The sequence below is a fragment of the Ochotona princeps genome, chromosome 20 (assembly GCF_030435755.1).
Source record: "Ochotona princeps isolate mOchPri1 chromosome 20, mOchPri1.hap1, whole genome shotgun sequence".
Taxonomy (NCBI): Eukaryota; Metazoa; Chordata; class Mammalia; order Lagomorpha; family Ochotonidae; genus Ochotona; species Ochotona princeps.
In genome coordinates, this window is record NC_080851.1 from 18,128,308 (window position 1) to 18,146,610 (window position 18,303).

Genomic DNA, 18,303 nt, shown 5'->3' on the forward strand with positions numbered 1-18,303 from the left:
TTTTTTTTTTTTTTATTACAAAGTCAGATATACTGAGAGGAGGAGAGATAGAGAGGAAGTTGAGCTGCTGGGATTAGAACCAGCGGCCATATGGGATCAAGGCGAGGACCTTAGCCACTAGGCCACGCTGCCGAGCCCCACAGCAGGAGTTCTTGAGTGACATGTCCACACAGAGCAAAGCAAGGAGATTAAAAACTCTTCCAGAAAGTATTAGATAGTAAACAATATGCCATTAGGAATTGTGAACAGACAAGCTTCCTACCCATTTGGGATTCTTGATTCTAGAAATATACTGGGCCTTACAGCATGGATAATTGACTCAACTCATTCCAATAGGAAAGAACACAAAAAGAAAATAAAGTTTAAATCATAGCTGAAAGATGAACATCTGTAATTTAGCTTTCAGTTACTGGCTGGCATGCAATGAACATCTTTTAAAACTTGTGTGCCTAAAAGCAAGGAGTTGAGGTCACATCAGGATATTGACCATGGGGTGTCGGATTCCCTGGTCTAACCTGGTCATGGCAGTCCTGACTGGCATTGTATCCTGAATAGGTATCTTACTTTTTACCTCTGTATAGAAGAAAATTCTTTTATGAGCTAAATTAACTGATGTATTAAAGCATAGGGGACAACACAGTCATCTGCGAAGGATGCTTAGACTACAAAGAAAGTGCATGCTACTGTTGTCCTATTTGTCAACAGTTATACCTTTAAGACAGTTATATATTTAAAACCTGTTGAATTCAAGCATGACTCAAAACTAAGGTACCGACTGAAGAAATGACCCCACATCCCCCATACAAATAGATATTTACACTGCTGTATGCATTGGGGGAAATTGGTGTCTTGTTGTGTATCATGAACTCACCCGAGAAATACAACATAAAACAAATATTTACTCCCACAAAGAAGAATGGAGCTCAGTTTTATAATGGACATCAGCAAGGTCCATGGTTTAAATTATAGGCTAACAAAGCATTTACGAGTTCAAAATTAAGTTATTTTGTTTGAAAGCAACTGCTTACTGTTCTGACTTCCTAACAAAAACTTAAATGAGGACTTCATGTACAAGTAGAACACATCAAGAGAGCCCTTCTTTTCCAGGCCTGTGTGGCTGGGAGGGGCAAACACTTAGATCTTTGAGAAAATTAGAAAAAGGAGTATATATATCCAGGAAAAAACTGTGCATTTTCATCTTAAAGTCTTATTTTAATCAACAACAAATAATAATATGTATTTTTAGGGTATCATGTGATGCTTTTATATATATTTATATGGTAAATTAAGCAGATGTACATTTGACACCTCAAATAATTATAATTTCTTTGTGGTAAGTACCAACATCTTTATTTTTAAAATTCCTTTTTTTGGTATAGTATTCTTTTTTCCATATATATCTTTAAATTATCTTATGATATAATTCCACAGGCTCTGGGATTTCCCTTACCCTATCTCCAAGTCCCCTTTCTCTCCCACCGATTTCCCCCATATTTTTACAATTCTACATATTCACAATTGAATTTAAAATGTGAGAAAACAGTGGTACATTTAAAAGGCAGCAGATCCTTGATTCCAGGGTCATCCAGTTGTTGCCAGGTAGGAAATCTGAAGTTTTGTTGATTCTTCTTTCAGCGGCCTCAGCATTGGGAGAAGGGCTCAGAGTGTTGCCTTCGCCAGCAAAACGTGTTTAATGTGGTTTGGAGAATGTACATTTCTTCTTTGTCACTCAGCTTCGTGTTGAGTCACCACTCCAGCATTAAACAGCTCTGCAATGGCCATGTCATCATATCTGAGAACCTCCTTCAGGATGTGTGTTGTGTGCTGCCCGAGCAAGGGAGGTGGCCTGGCCTCTGACATCTTGAACTTACTGTATCTCACAGCCGGGCCTGTCAGAGGAGGAGGGAAGCAGGAAGTCTATTAGTGACTAGCCCTAAGAAATCCTTCACCTAAGTAGACTCGAGTGTTCTCAACGAATGCCAAGAATATCAGTGCCAATTGCATCCTTGAAAATGAGCCATTCTTTGAAATGCATTTTACATATGACTTTTCTTGAGCCAAGCTTTATCCGGCGATGCAGCAATCATCTTAACTGCCCATCAGCATCCAGCAAGATTCATATCCATACCTATTTTGTTCTGTGTCTATTGAGAAACCATCACTCTGGAAAATAAGACTCCATGGTAGGGCATGAGTGTTCTCCCTAGGTTTAAGGAAACAATGCTCACAGACAGAGTGTCTCTCTGAAGTTAGGAGTCTGTAAGCAAACCAGATTTCTGCACTTTAGTGTCTGTGACATTTTGTAAACACTGAGTTCAAAAGACTGCAGATGGATGCACCCCCAGTGTTTTGGAGGATGATGTGTGCAAATTTCATTGTCAGGGATACTTAGGTTGGGATCTCAGCTTTCACACTTTGTAGCAGAACCATCGGAACATATTAGGTAACTTCTCTGAGCTTCATGGTCCACTACAGTTAACTGGATATGACAATGTTTAGCATGCAGATTTGAGGTAAGGATTTAATAAAACACTAACTAAGCATTCCTGGGACTATAATAATCCATGAAAGTTCTTGGCTACTATAGTTATGAAAGTTGTCACAGTATATTTTTTGAAGTTTTCAATGTAAGGGGAAAAAAACTTATTCTGGTTGTTTGCTAAGCACTAAGTCACTCCAAACCGGATAACTCAAGCAGCACTTTAAACTGTTAGGATTAGATTTTATTATCTCCATTCCTCACTTTAGGTTACTAAACCCCCAAAGGTAAAGTTTTGTTCTGCAAAACAAGGCTAATATCAATGCTAGGATGAAAATCCATGTCCACTAAAACTTTAAGTGCTTTTACTTCTTACTTCTCCATGGACAATGTGAACACTGGGGAAGACATCATTTCCACAGACTTCATGACAAGGGTGTGGCTTCATTCAATGAATGGCATTTATATTTGCTATCCTTTACATTTAATTTGATTTGATTTCAAAAGAACAAATTCTATAATGGCCACAAGAAGATATTGCAAAACAATTCATTTCTAGCTCACAAATAATTTTAAGCCTTCTCTTGATTTGAGGATCTCACAGGAAGAATGTAATCAAAGTGTGTGCAATAGAATGCCCATCAGCAAAGAAGCACATACACTTGAGTGTTCTAGAGAATTCCATCATAAAGTATTTTCATGTGTGCCATTATTGATAGAAGACATAACTCTCTAAGATCACCCAGACATACCTAGACATTCCACCACAGAAATACGACAACCTTCACCTGCAGCATTATCTTTTCCTTTCTCTGAAGCTTAAATTCATTTTATCTTCTGAAATTTTCCTTTAAATGTTCAAGTATATAGCTTCTTTTCCTTTTTTGAATTATTTTACTTATTGAAGGTGAAAAAACTTCATTTATTTCACAACGCATTTAGAGCACAGAGATACTTTCCAACCTACCCTGACTCCAGCCTGCGTTTTTATCCACTTTTCTCTTTCCTTGTTTCTCTCTCTTCTTTGTAATTATTGCAATGCTACGCTTTTGGTTCACTTTACAATCATGAGTTTCACACTCCATTAGGTACAGTATTCAAAAGACAGCAAGCAAAAGCAAACAAATAGAACCACTGTTCTTCAAGAGCACAGACACATTGTGCAAACAGCAATGAAATCTCAAAATGTCAATATTGCTCATGAAAAATACATATTTTTGTACTCTTGTATTAGGTACCACAAATCAGGAGCAGCACATGATATCTGTTTTATTGGGGGGCAGGGACTGGCTGATTTCTCTTGGCACAATCATTTCCAGTTACATCCATTTTGTTGCAAAAGACAGGTTATCATTCCTTTTTGTGGCTGAGTAGCGCTTCGTTGTGTATATATATCATGTTTTCTTTATCCAGTAATCAGTTGATGAACATCTGAGCTGATTCCATATCTTAGCAATTGTGAGCTGAGTTGCAATAAACATGGAAGCAGAGATAACTCTTGCTCATTTTGCTGAGTAAATGCCCAGTAGTGACTTAATTTTTGCTTGAGTAAATTCTCAAGAGCGAGATACAGCAGCACTCTGAGGAATCTCCATATTATCTCCTATAATGGTTGTAAAATTTACCTTCCTACCAAGGTATCTCTATCCCCAGATCCTCACCAGCACTTGTTGCATTTTGATTGTTGCATGATAGTTATTATAACTGTGGTGAGATGAAATATCACTGTTATTTTCATTTGCTTTTTCCTGATAGCTAGTGAGCCTGAGCAGTTTTTTATATGACCATTGGTCATTTTTGTTTAATCAGCCTTTGAAAATTGCCTGAGATGTCCTTTGCCCATTTCTTTCATTTCTTTTTAATTGTTGAGTCTTTTTTAGTTTCTTTTTTCAACATCTGGTCCCTTTTCAGTAAAGAAGGTCTAAAGACAGCACAAACTGAGAGAAAACGTGCACTCTCCAAAGAATGCTGGCAATTTTGATATGTATGTTATATCCCATGATCCTTATAACAATCCTTTCTGGCAGAATACTAGTAACCTTTGTTCGTGGATTACATCATTGAAGGAAATAGAGGTTTTGAAAAAAATTGAAGTCAAGATTAACCAGATTGAAACACCTTGCTAAAGATCACACAGAAAACGAGATCATGATCCAATTTCAAGTCTGTTGGATTCAAGAGCTTGAACTTTCTAAAACCAGTATTAATTTACCAGTATTAAACCAGTATTAAAATCTCCATTAACACAAATTTGTCCAATTTAAAGTGGATAATTCAGTGGCATTTATTATATTCAAATGATGTGCAATTATGGCTTCTATGTAATTTGAAAACAGTTCCACAAGTTGAAAATAAAAACCCCATTATTACTGAGCCACCTCTTCCTATTCCTCTCTTTTCCCAAACCCAAAAGAGCACTAATTTGCTTTCTGAATCTATGAATTTATCTGTTCAGAATATTCCTCTGGATATGGGTTCTTCCCATAATATGTGACATTCTGTGTTTCCTTTGACTTCGCATGTTTTTAATATTCATCCACATTATACACATTGTATATACACTGAGCACAATGATTTTATTCAGTATAGCCAAAATAGTTTAGCTCAATTACTTCACTTTAACTCACAGATTCCAAATCCACACCAAAGACTAAGCTAGCATTTTGGGATTAAGAGTGAGTTTTCTGCTGTTGTTAATTGAAAAGATTTGTTTATTTATTTGCTTATTTATTTGGAAGAGAGAAGGAGAGACAATGAGAGATCTTCCATCTGCTGGTTCACTCCCCAAATGGCTACAATAGTCACAATACAAGAGCCAGGAATTCCATCTGGGTGTACAACATGAGTGGAAGAGATCCATGTATTTGGGCAACTTAAGCTGTTTTCCCAGGCACAACATCAGAGAGCTATATTAGAAGCAAGGTAGTGGGAAATCAAAATGTTACCCCAACAAGGGATGCTTGGTGTAGCAAGCAGTGTGTTATTGCACTACAATGACAGTCACAGGATGAAGAGCATTTAACCTATTGCATAAAAGATCTTAAAGCATTTAGGCTAGTAAAACAGCATTACTTGGTAATTTAAATTGCTTAAAATGTATTTATATTACATTGTATTATTTATATTTATTTAATTATATTATCCTTACATAAAGAAAGAAAATATGAGAGGAAGAGAGAGCCTATTGATTCACTTCCCAAATGCCTACAAAAATTGGGGCTGGACCAGGCAAAAGTTAGCATGCTGATACTCAATTGAGTCTTCCATGTGGCTGACACTGACCACCATCTGGAGCTATCAAAAGTGCATATTCACATATTTAAGATGTGGCCATGCCAACTGATGGCTTTGTGGTAAAGTATCATGTGTCTTTTCATATGATTTAAAACACTTTTAGGCTATGTGACCTTAAAGTTCTTAGTACACCAGAGACTCAGTATACACATTCAAAAATGAGGATGATAATTATGGGTTGATCGGGGTGGGCTTACGCACTGAGTAATATAATGTTGATAATAATTCAAGATAGTAAGAATCAAATTAACCTCTTTCACTTCCCAAGAACCTTTGATTTTAAAACTTTCTTAAATACGACTTCATGAAACATGGAAGCAAATGAGAGAAAATGTAAAAGAAAAAAAAAAAGAAACGGAAAATTTGGTTCTCAATCAGAATCTTCCCTGGGAGTGCAAATAATATACCTAGATGAGAGTTCAAACCTGGAGAGCAAATCAAGCAGAGATGGAGAAGTACAGAACCTTCAAAAGGGAAAGTTAAGAAAGACAGACTTATAAATAACTTACTTAACTCTATCGAGCCAATTTGTCTAAGGTTATCCAGTTTACAACTAATGGAACCAGGCCACCACTATCTGGGGCGAAACAGAGACAATGCTGGGTGAGGCAGTCGGTCGGGATCACAGAGCTGGTTCAGCAGAGCTATGGTTCACACCACGATCATTTTGCTCCATAATCCTACGTCTTTGTCCAGGTCACATTACTTCTTGGTAAAGGGAGAAAAGGAAAGGAGAGAGTTACCCAGTTTGACATAGAAGTAAAGGGTCCTGTAATCCAATGTGTTATGGACATCCAGGCTTTTTTTTTCTTAATTAGGGATCTGTTAGACTTCTTACGCAAGATATATTCAATGTTATCTCATTTTTTAAAAATTGATTTCTCAGTTGATACTTATATCCTAGGAGAAAGTTTTTGAACTATGGCACTATCAATATCATGAGAAACTAATGTCTTATTTCTGAATTAGGTGGTTCTCTCCAGGTGCTCCTTGCTATTCACCATAGCTGCAATGAAGGCTTCACTGGTCCTTGCAAAACACTCTGGTTTAAAGCAAAGGAAGAGCCAGTGCCTGGAACACCAGAGAATTCCTCAGAGTAGCAACACAGTGCTTTCCATCTGTGCTTTGAGGCCCACCAGTAATAAGACCTTGACTGTTTAGTCTTAACTCTCTCTTAGAAATCTTCCATGATTCTTACAAACTGAAAAAGGAATCTACCCCGTCCACATGAACGGACTAAGCTATTCCATGTACAGAGTTCAAGCTACATTTCTATAAACCAGATCAACTTAATAATGTAAACAGTTGCAGGAAACAGAGGTAGCCAAAAATATGTGGGAAACCATAATGAATATTCAAGTAACAGGAACAAGATATCACATCATCATGAGCAAAGGGGCTTAAACAGTTCCCCTTTCCAGAACTCCATGCACCTATCATCTTAATGATGCATTTCTAAAGCAATGAAATAACCCATTGCTCACCGCTACAGCTAACTGGCAATGGATCAGAACCAAGGGTTAAATGAATTAAGATCGCAGGGCAGTTTGACAGTAATGGAAGCATGAATGAATACAATTAAAACTAAATAAGTGAGCTGCTTTTTTTTTAAATTCATAGATGGCATCAACTTAAAAAAAATCAAGAATCATTAAAAGCAAACATCTGTTTTGTAATATACGAAATGTTATATCAAACATTTTCATTTTTACCTCTTTGGCCCATTGTTAAGATACATGCTGTAGTTGCCATTTAATCTTCAAGGCTTATTAGTGTAATAAGAAGCCAAAGCTCTTTTTGCTGAAAATAATGATAGCTCCAGTACCAAGTTATTTCACAATTTCTCCTCCCATGCTTGACTTCACCATCATAACAATAACAATATTTTTATAGGGTGCCTTTCAGCCATAGCATTTAATGCTCCAAATGGAGCCATACAGTTAGAACACATTAAACCCATTAGATGTGAGATAAAAACAGACAGTCATTTAAACTAGCAAGGAAGGGTGGAAAAAAATAGAGAATAAATATGACTTTGGACATGTTTAATAGAAGAACTGCATCTATCCTACTGCATATGGGGTCAGGCATCCCAGAAACTCAAGGCAGCCTGTGACATTTACCACCACTGATCACTCCTCACCTTAGGCTGAGTCAAGGACGACATATTTCCATAGCTCCAGTGAATTTGAACAAATACTGTTTTTTCTCCGGTTATTCAGCTGTGTTATTTTATTACTATAAAGAGAATGGATTCCACATACTTCACAGACAACATTCTAAGAATGTAATGGCACTTCCCTCCCTGATCGTCCTTCCCTTCATTCCTTCCATCTTTATTTCCTTCTTTGCTTTTCTAATTTTTGAGACAGCATTTTTAAATTTACATTATGGTATAAGTCTTAATGTTCTTCTAAATAAAGGGCTCAACAATTAAAAAGTAAAAGACCACTGTTCAGCAGAAATATAGGCAAGGGTTACAAACAACACTCAGATGAAAAGGTATCAATTTCATTCATATACAATAACTTTTAATAATTTTTAACTCTAGAGGAGTGCCTCACATGGCATTAGCTGTAGGAATCTGTTCTTTTTTTTTTTTGCCCCCCATGATATGGCTGCAAAGGGACAAAGATGTCCCCTTCTGTTTTAAGCTACGTCTACGGCCCTGTCATAACTGTAAGGACTGTCTATGAATTTTTTTGTTTTCAATTTGTAGAAACATGGTAGCATTCTATGTCTTGGCTACTAGTAGCTGGGTAAGGTCATGTTAGCTCAAAGACTTGTGAACAGAAGAAATATGTGACCTGCGCAGCAGAACATCTAATTTCTAATTTAAGGCCTTCAAGGTCTCTCTGTATATGAAACAGTGACTGCTTTGCCAACCCCATACACAGTGTGAGCAAGAAATACATGTGTATTGTCTTAAGACTGGCTCGCTCAGTATGACCTAGCTTGCTGAGACTGGTCACATGCCTCAATTTTGGTACAGCAACATGTTTGCCTGGACCATAGAAACAAATCATAAATCTAGTTCCTACAACTGCTTTAAAAAGCATTTAGCTAGGCGTTCCAAATGATTTTAAATTGCTCATTTTTAATGCCAAAATTTGCCAATTTTGAGCAGTAGACTGATGATAATAGCTATTATTTATTGAGTACTTACATGTGTTAGACATTTGGCAGAAGGTCTTTCACATATTACCTTGTCTGACATACTCAATGGCTTTAAAACATAGTATTATTATAATGTCATTTTATCAATGAGGAAAGCGAGGTTAAGTAAACTTTATCAGATTACACAGCTTGTCAGCTGAAGAATTTCACTAAAATTTAGGCTGGCTAAATACAAAGTGCATGCTCGTTAACACTAGGATGTACTTCCTCCCTGCATAATGTGGAAGAAAATCTGTTCTCGTATCAGTGGCTGAATAAATACCATTCTTTGGCAGATGGTGTTATAAAGCAGTACTCTATTATAAATACTTATATATTTCATGATTTCTAATCCATTAAGACATTTATCTTTCTTTTGAAAAAGAAACAGGGCAACTTGTGTTTGATTTATCTATCTTGTTCTAACCCACTGAAATGTCATAGAAGATTATCCATTTCCTACTGGAATAATAAATGGCCCATAAGGAAATGCTATTCATATTCATTAGTAAACATGTTCTCTCTCTCTCTCTCCCCTTTCTGTTTGCTGCTCAGACCTTCTGCTAAGCTCTCTAAAAAAAATGTCGGTCTGGAAGAAGCTCTCCACTGGGTGCCTCTTTCCCATCCTTTTATTTGCTTCTCATCATTTTCAACAATTCTGAAAATTTGAGGAAGTCTGAAGACACACCTTGCTGACAACATGCTCTGTGCCAAAAAAAAAAAAAAATCTATTATTCTGCTTCTTTGCCTTCTCTAATTCAAATATCCAATATGAGCTCTCTGGGTAGATTCCCAAGATTTTGTTTGGTTAGACTTCACCATGGAAAACAAAATTGGTTCAGCTGAAGTCTGAGGCCAGAATATTTTAAGCTTCATAGACCTTCAAAGTGGTGACCTTCTCCTCACCTCCTCTGTCTCTGTGCTCCATTAAGGAAAATACCGGAAGAAGTTTCCAGTCAGAGAGGCCAGATTGCATTTCGATTCACTTTGGAGAAAAGAAACTGAATGGAACTGGAACAGGTGGTTATTTGTAGCTCATACCTCAAATGAGCTTTGAAAAGTTCTTTTGTAAACATTTAAAGGTCTTCTATAATTTAATAAAAAAAAAAGTCTGGAATTCTTAGTCTCTATGTTAAAGGAGTCTACTTTTTATCTATCATCTTTGCACAAATAACATCATATTCCAAGCAAATGGACAATCAGGAAAACTGGGCTTCCAGACTTGCTGCTGGGAACATAGGAACTTATTATTTCCTGAAAGACTAGACCTTAGCTTTTTCCTTTCTCTTTGACTATGCAGTTCAAATGGAAATTTTAGTAGAAGTTCTTTCTTTCTATGCCCTCAATGTCTGCAAAGTGTCTGTGGAAAATTCAAATCGTGACAAAGCATCAAATGAATCTCAAAACACTTCCCACTAAAATACACTTATTTTTCATTTCCATAAACTTTTGAAACATCTTTGTTTTTCATCTTTGGCTCACCTATTGTCTCCATCGTGGCAGGCTATTCCCCGATTTTACCCTTGAGACTTGGCTGACTCCAGTAATACTATCTGAAAAGTCTCTCAGACAAAGCAACACTAAGATCTTTCCTACTACAACCTTTGCTCAAATCACTGAATTATGAGGACAATTTGTTCAATTTTTTTCCTCTGGCTGTTCTCTCCAGCTAAACTTCACTCACTATCCCCTAGATCATGGGTTGACCTGGAATGCCTCTTAGCTTGGCAATATTCAAGCACACACCATTCCCAGAACTCCGCTTATACTAACATTACGATCCTATTTCCCCAAATCCAAAGTAAAAACGTTTTGTAAATTCACCATAAAACAAGATTTAGTTTTCCTGTAGTGTCCATAACTTCCTAGTCATATCATTTCCTAGAATGCATTTTGAAATAAAATGTATGGTTTGTTCAACTTGTATCCTTTGTAGCACCTATCATGTGGTAAGTGTTCAATAAATACCTGTTGACAGGATTAGACCAAAACCTTTTAACATCCTCTAGGTTACTGGGTTGGGAAACAAGTCTTCAGAGAGGAGAGGACAGATCTCTCTGCTCTCACACATGCAGGACTGCTTTGCTAAAACTCAGAGTTATACTTCTGTGAGGGCAAATTCCTCCCCATGTCTTTAAGGATCAGCAGTGACAGTATCTGCCACAAAAGCCCCAGGAGTCCTAGGAAGTCCCATTCAAGGTCTCATAGGTTAGGGTTCTTGGGGACCACAGCACAAAAGCCAGCATCACTTTTTCTCATTCCATGGGACCTGACAATAGCTCAATAAATCCTGCAGTTACTGTTCTTTACTCTGCAGTACCTAGGAAAGTATCTCTCCATCTCTTGCCTCTCAGGGTCTCAGCCACTAGTACATAAGGCCCAGCAGAGCCTGTGGAAGTCCCTCTCCAGCTCTTACCAGTGCCTCTCCCAGTGCACAAGCTTCAATGACAGCTGTGTTTTTCATAAGACCTAGGGAAGTGCCCCAGTACTCCACAGCTCTAGAATCACTGTCTACAGTGCTTATGCTCTGGGATCACCCACACTCATCTTATGGAAACTGAAGATGATCTCATTCAAGTCTCATAACTCCAACACTGTAGCAGTTATTTCGATAAGTCTCACTCCCAAACAAGCTTGTCCTATGAGATCTGTGTCCTAAAATAAAGCTCTATGACCACAGGCACTGATTCTATAAGATCCAACATTACTAATACTCCATGGAACTTGGGGAAGGTCCTTTCACACATCCTACATATACAGGACTGTAGGTAGTGGTGTCCTACTCCAGGGAGTCACAAACACTTACTAGCCCCAGGATACCTGCATTCCAAAAGATCCAGAAATGTGACTACCATTGTTCACTCTCCTGCATAATCCATGCTTGCCCTGTGGTACCTGGGAAGGCCATCACCAGGTCCTGCATATCTAGGACACTTTGGCTATTGGTTCTAGAATTCCGAGTCCCGTGAGCTTACCATAAGGAACCTGGAGAAGACCTTACTGGCATACCGCTGCTCCACACCTACAGCTTTCAAAAAGCAATCTCTAGGATAACCCATGCTCATTCTGTGTAACTTGTGTGAAACCTCCCATTACATGCTGTAGCTCTGGGAGTTTGATATTACTGTATTCCTGTCAGTCACCTGCAGTCATTCTGTTGGAGCTGGATAAGGCCTCATACATATTTCGTTTCTTTAGATTGCAGCAGTCAATTTGCAATCACCAGCAAATCTGCATTCATTGTGCGAAAACTGGGTAAACTACACCCCATGTCCTAAAGCTTTGGGACTGTGATTATTAGTGCTGTATTTCCAATAATCCCATTCACTCCCTGGGAGTCAGGTAAGGCTCTCTGCATTCTCCTCCTCATCTTCCAGTACTGGGAGTGGAGTTACTGATACTATACTATGTGTACCCATGCTCACTCAGGAAACACACTTCCTTCTCCTGAAGCACGAACAATGTAGTCATTGCTACCACAAACCTAGGTGTGATCAGTGGAGTGAAAAAAACACTTCTTTGGAAGTATATTTTCACTGCAAATTCATAGCCCTACATCTACAAATTGCTGCAGTTTAGACACTGGGATTATCTAGAACCAAAGAGAAGCAACTACCCAACCTATCAATTGTTACACCATATGTGCACACAACAAACAAACAAAACTCAGCATGAAGAATACAAGTGAGTCACATCCAAAGGAACAAAATCATTGTCCAGAAACAGATTCTGATTTAAAGGAAGTTTATGAAATGCCTGAAGACATAGTCAAAATAATGTTCTGAAGAAAATGCAATGAAATACAAGTAAACACAGACAACTCAGATACATGAGGTAAAATGCATGATACGAATATTTCTTTAACAAAAGATATATTTTTAAATGCAATCATAAATCTTGCACCTGAGAACTTCAATCAATGGAACAAAAATACAATTGAGGGTTCAACAACAGAACAAGCAGAAGAAAGCTTTCTGATCTTGAGAACAAGTATGGAGAAATAATCCTATCAAACAAAAATAAGAAAGTTACTGAGACATGAGTAAGCAGAAACATATTCACATTATGAAAATACCTGAGAAGATAAATCTGCCGAAATTCTATTTAATTAAATATCACCTACAATTTTTTTCCAAGGCTTGAACACAAAATACCCATCACAGGAAGCTGAAAAGGACCAAGGAGACTCCGCTGAAACAGGCCTTCCCCAAGGTCTATTAAACTGTCACAAGTGAAAGACAGGGAGAAAATTGCAAAAACAGTGAAAGAAAAGAAGGAAGTTACATATAAAAAAAACCCTTTAGACTTTTTAGACTAACAGCAAACTCCTCAGCAAAAATTCCACAATTAGTGAAAAATGGGGTGGAATATTTAACGTTAAAAAAAAAAGCTGCTACTAAGAAACTATATTCAGCAAAGTTACCCATTACAAATTAAGGAGAAGAAACTCTTTCAGAAAATTTAACAAAAAAAAGCTGAGAGACTATATAACCATTAGAACAACCTACAAGAAATGATTCAGGTAGTCCTACATTAGAAATAAAACAATGATCAAAAGAAAAACATATTAAACTGCACAAAATTCACTTACTAAGCAGATGCACAAGAGTGAATAAACTTTATCATGACAGAAAATCACCAAATAGCAAATAAATAAGAGATGCATTTAAAAACAAAAAGAAAAAAGAAAGAAATGAAACAATCAAAAACAAGCAGCATAATGGCAGGAGTTAAGCTACAATCTATCAATAACAACCATGAATATAAATATATCAAACTGCCCAATCAAAAAGATTAGGCTAATAGTGAAACTTATTTCACCGATAATAATAAACATAGGCTGAAAGAAAGAGGTTTCGAATTGTGTTACACACAAACAGGAACTAAAAACAAGAGTAAAAAATAACATATAAAAAATTTACCCCAAAATTTAAAAGGGATATCATTAGAAATGAATAAAATGAATGATTCAGCAAGCAGCTAAACCAACCGTGTGTGTGTGTGTGTGTCCAGACTACCCCAACACCTTAGTTAAAAAAAAAACTCTGTTAGATATAAAGGCAGAGGTAAACTCAAATTACAGAATAAAATAAAACAAAAAAACTAAAAATGTATAAATACACTGAAATTGAGCAATATGGTACTAAATGACTCACACATCACTAAAGAAATTTAAAAATCAAAACAAATCTAGAAACAAGTTAAAATAAAAACATGGCTTATCAACATATGTGACACACAGAAAATTAGTATTGAGGGAAATAAATGCTTTCATAAAAATATGATTTTGAATAATCTAATGATGTACCTCAAGGACTTTAAAAAAAAAGCCAGAACATGGCCCACCATGGTAGCCTAGGTGACTAAAGTCCTTGTCTTGCACGTGGGGAGCAAATCAACAGATGGAAGATCTTTCTCTTTGTCTCTCCTCCTCTCTGTATATCTGATTTTCCAAAAAAATAATAAATTAATTTAAAAAGCCAGAGAAAACACAACCCAAAATAAATGGTAGGGAAGAAATAATAAGCATCAGAGAAAAAATAAAATACAATTGAAACTAAAAATACAAAAGATGGTGTTGGCATAGTGGGTAAAGTCATCGACAGCCAAGTTAGCTTCCCATATAGATAGTGATTTTTGTCTCACTGCTCCACTTGCAATACAACTATTTGTTAATGGTCTAGGGAAAGTTGCAGAATATGGCTCAAGTGTTTGGGCCCTGTCATCCTCGTAGGATACATAAATGAACCCACAGCTCCAACCTGTCCTAACAGTGGCAGTTTAAGCTGTCTGGGAAGTGCACCAGTCAGTCAGTGGAAGTTCTCTCACTCTGTGCCTTTCCCTCTTCTCCACAACTCTGACGTTCCAATAATCAATATACACTTAAAAACACTGAAGAAACACAAAGATAAATGAAGCAAAACGTGGTTTATCAAGGTAAAAAGCATTTAGACAGAAAGACAAAAAATAAATCACAAATGAAAATGTATTATATCACAGAAATATAAAGCATAATAGGAAATTACTATGAAGAAGCCTTGAAGATACAGCTAAATTCTTGAACATATACAAGTTACCATGACTGACTCATGAAGGTATAGAAAATCTAACTACATCAATAAAAAGTAACAGAATTGAAGTAGCAATTAATGTCTCTCATCAAAAAAGCAGCATAGGATCTGATGGCTTAACAACTGACTTCTTAAAAACATTTACGAGGAAAGTTTCCAATAGTTCCTAAACAATCCAAAAATATTGTAAAAGACATAAAACTGGAGGTACCACAATATGTGATTTCAAAGCCTACTACAAAGCTCTAATTATTAAAAGAGTATAACCCATTGGGAGAAAAACAACACCAAAGAGAGCAATGGAACAGACTCAAGAATCTAGAAATTAATCCACATACATACAGACAACTCTTTTATTGACAAAAGTATCAAGAATGTATATTAGAGATATGACATTTTCTTCAGTAAATGGTTCTGGAAAAACAAAGCATACCTATGTAGAAGAATGAAAGTAGACTCCTGTATCTCACCATACAAAAATCTACTCAACATAGATCAGAGACTAAACTGTAAGACCTGAATCCAAGAAATTCTGGAATAAGGAATAAGGAAAACACTTAAGATGCTTTTTGAATAAGATCCTCAAAGCACAGTTAACAAAAGAGAAGCTAGCCACATGGAATTTTTTTTTCAAAGTAAGAAACTTCCACACAGCAGGGAAGACAATCAACAGAATAAATAAGCCAAAAGAATGGGGGTGGGGGGACAAGTATTTGCCAGGTATCTGTCCAACATGAGATTCATATCTGGCATATAGAAGAAACTCAAAATAATAAAACAAAACAACACAGATAATAAATGGCCAAAAAGAAGAAACACAAATGGCTAACAAATGTATATGTAAAAAAGTTCAATATCAGCAGCTATCAAGGTAGTGGCAAATGAACACTGCAGAGTGATATCATCTCACTCTAACCAGATGGCTATTTTTATTATTTAAGTAAAACAACTGCTGGCAAAGATGCAAAGAGAGGGGAACTCTTACACAATATCTGTGGTAATAAAAATCAGCATAACCATTATGAAGATCAGTATGCAGATTTCTTTTAAAAAAATGACAGAACTTCCATATGATCCAGCAATCCAACTATTGGGTCTACATCTGAAAGAAATCAACCTTTCATATGAAAGAAATCGCTACATCACCCTGCTTATTGTTTCACTGTTAACATTAGCCAGGAGACTCAACCAAGGTGTCCATCAGCAAACAAATGGATAAAGAAAAGGACACACACACACACGTATAATAGAATACTATTTAATGATAAAAAGAATAAAACCCTGCCATTTACACAAGTGGATAAACTGTAAATTACGTTAAGCAGGGTAAGCTGGCCACACAAACACAAATGCCACATATCAGAATCTAATCATAAAATAGTAATAAATAGAGGCTAGGAGCTGTATGGAAAGAAGTTGGGTAAGGAGTACTAAATCACAGTTAAAGAGAAGGAATAAGTTCCTAGTTTCATACCACACAAATGGGATAAGTAGAGTTCACAGCCACATATTTACTTTCTGAGCAAATATAAGCAACCAGCTCCAAGTATCTAATCATAAAGTGATGACTAAGAGAAGAAAAGGAAAATGTTAAAACCCTGAATTTCTCAGTTCACCATACATACATGTATTGAAATGTGACAGTGTAACCTACAAATATGTACAATTACAATTAATTTTAAATTTTGAAAATGATAAATACATATTTGGAATTTTTAAGATAAAGGAAGCTCAAGACTTAACAGATATTCTATACTAGACTACTAAATGGAGTCAACTTCTCTCTCCATTACATGCTATGTTTAATCATATTTTTCTATTGACTCTTCCTTCAAAATATATACTGATCCCGACCTCCTTTACAACGAGCCTGGTTCTAAACAACACCATTTCTTGCCTAGATATCCAAACGCTTCCTAACAGGTCTTCCTCCTTCCATATGTCATAGAAGTATAGTCTCAATAAAGCAACTGGAGTCATCTTTTGAAAAATCAGAATCATGTCATGTCTTTTTTATTTTCTATTTGAAACTGTGGCTCTTATCCTATTCCTAGTCTTTTGAATGCACTACGAGGTTCGCTATAACCTACATCTCTTCCCATTAGGCCCTATGGACTGCCTAGCCTGATGTGCTCCATCCTTCTTCACTTTACTCCACAAACACCAACATTTCTGTTCTCCAGGCCAGCTCCATCTCAGGATTTTGACTTCAGTTATTCCCCATGGCTGGAGTATCCTCCCTCTTGGGCTCCTCCCCCATCAAACCCTCATATTCATCAAGTCGGTGTTCACTGAAGTCTACATCATTGACCACCTTTACCAGAGCTGGTTGTATTCTGTTTTCCCTTGGGTTTCTCCATTTTCTTTCTTCCACAATAGTGTCATTTGTCTACCACTCTTTATCTGTTTCTATCTGGCAGAATATACAATCTATAATGGCTGGGAGCACTCTGTGTTTTCCTTACAAAAACAGTTGTTACAAGAATGAATGAATGGGTTAACTGTGAACTAAGATTTGATTTTATTGCTCAAGTTTGTAGTAATGTAACTCCAAGTGTTGATAATATCAAACCTCAAAATTCTAGCAAAATGAATTCTGTCAACAAGATCAAAAAGCAAGTTTAGACACTTCTACTGATAAAAAACCAAAATAGTCACATGTAAACAAGAAAGTGCTAAATGCATCATGTTTGTTCTTACTGTATCTGCGCAACAGTGCAACTTACATTTATGTTACCCCTGAGGAAAGATGCCCTGACATATTCAACAGCTGTGTGGAATTTTTGAGTATACAGGATTGGTGACAAAACAGGTATTCCTTTTTAATGCTACATGAAAATAGGAATCACATCTGCTCTCACTGCAAATCATATCCAAAAGTCAGTAAATCAGAATATTTGTAAATTAGCGAAAAATGAAAGAAATTGCCACCACGTTTTCATAAATAAGACAGCAAATGTCTTCTCATTTAAACAAAGAAAGGTGTTATCACTGAGATACTGGTATGATACCAAATTTGATCTTAATTTATTTGAAGGGATTTTGGTTTTTTCTATTACAACAATAAGAAAAGCATTATTAACCATGTAACATTTCTTAGAATAGCATTGTCAGACTTATTTAATAACTGTTTACAATTTTAATGACTTGCTTTTCTATTTGGGAATCATAAGTTTTGGTCTTTTTTGTATCTGATAATATGATTTGTATAATAATAAAATATTTTATTTTCCATGTTTATGTTTGCTAATGATTGTTGTGAATTTTATATAACAGTAATAATAAAAATACATGTCTGTTGTG

The 18,303-nt window shown here is 36.4% G+C and overlaps 1 protein-coding gene across 5 annotated transcripts in view; it reads right to left on the reverse strand.

The window, feature by feature from the left end:
* SUGCT (succinyl-CoA:glutarate-CoA transferase) overlaps nucleotides 1–18,303 on the reverse strand; it is a 692,355-nt gene that overhangs the window by 176,631 nt on the left and 497,421 nt on the right. Inside the window, exon 14 of one of the 5 annotated variants that reach the window (XM_004582355.4) lies at nucleotides 1,408–1,889. The exons of the other annotated variants lie outside the window; for them this stretch is intronic. Coding sequence (XP_004582412.2) covers nucleotides 1,726–1,889 — 164 coding nt within the window. The 3' untranslated portion in view covers nucleotides 1,408–1,725. Of the gene's footprint in view, nucleotides 1–1,407; nucleotides 1,890–18,303 lie in introns of those variants that run through there. 5 annotated transcript variants of the gene reach the window in all.